Source organism: Neophocaena asiaeorientalis, unplaced genomic scaffold (assembly GCF_003031525.2).
Source record: "Neophocaena asiaeorientalis asiaeorientalis breed wild unplaced genomic scaffold, Neophocaena_asiaeorientalis_V1.1 scaffold114, whole genome shotgun sequence".
In the NCBI taxonomy this organism is placed as follows: domain Eukaryota; kingdom Metazoa; phylum Chordata; class Mammalia; order Artiodactyla; family Phocoenidae; genus Neophocaena; species Neophocaena asiaeorientalis.
In genome coordinates this window covers 2,767,670-2,768,193 of record NW_020173116.1, presented here as the reverse complement: position 1 = coordinate 2,768,193, position 524 = coordinate 2,767,670, and the positions used below count along the sequence as shown (strand labels likewise).

General features: G+C 71.0%; 1 protein-coding gene across 1 annotated transcript in view; it reads right to left on the bottom strand.

Moving 5' to 3' along the window:
• The window catches only part of ATOH8 (atonal bHLH transcription factor 8), a 33,390-nt gene extending 33,161 nt beyond the window's left edge, over positions 1-229 (bottom strand). Inside the window, 2 exon segments of the mRNA XM_024743989.1 lie at positions 1-4; positions 6-229. The exon segment at positions 1-4 is cut by the window's left edge and continues 537 nt beyond it. Of these exon segments, the coding sequence (XP_024599757.1) occupies positions 1-4; positions 6-217 (216 nt within the window). The 5' untranslated portion in view covers positions 218-229.
• Between the last annotated feature and the right edge of the window lie 295 nt (positions 230-524).

Genomic DNA, 524 nt, shown 5'->3' with positions numbered 1-524 from the left:
GGGCCGGGACCGGCTGCAGCCGCTGGGTCCTGTCCCGCAGCCCGTCGGTGGCGGCGGCGCCGTGCTCGGGCGCTTCCAAGTCCAATCGGAAAGTTTTATAGCCGTTCGCGCGCCGCGCCGGCTCCTTGCCTTTCCTCTTGAGCTTCTTGAGGCCGTTCAGCTCCTTCACACACACGGTCTTCCACGGCCCGTCCTCGAGAACCGGGATGTGCTTCATGGCGCGGGCAGCGCGCAAGGCAGGGGCGTGGGGCTGCCCGGGAAGCGCGCCCGCCGCGCTCGCTCTACACGCTGCGCGCCGGCTCTGCCCGGGCGGCCGCGGCGCTCAGCGCCTCGGAGTCTCCAGCTCTCCCCCTGCTCGCTCCCTCCCTCCTCCCTCCCTTTCTCCCCCTCGTCCGGGGCAGCTGCGCCGCCGGCTCCGCGAAGCCGCCGGGCTGTCCGTTCCCGGAGCGCTCAGAGTGTCATCTGAAGTCGCTGCCGCCGTGCCAGCATTTCTGGAGAACGCCCGCTGCGCTCCATCTGTGTTT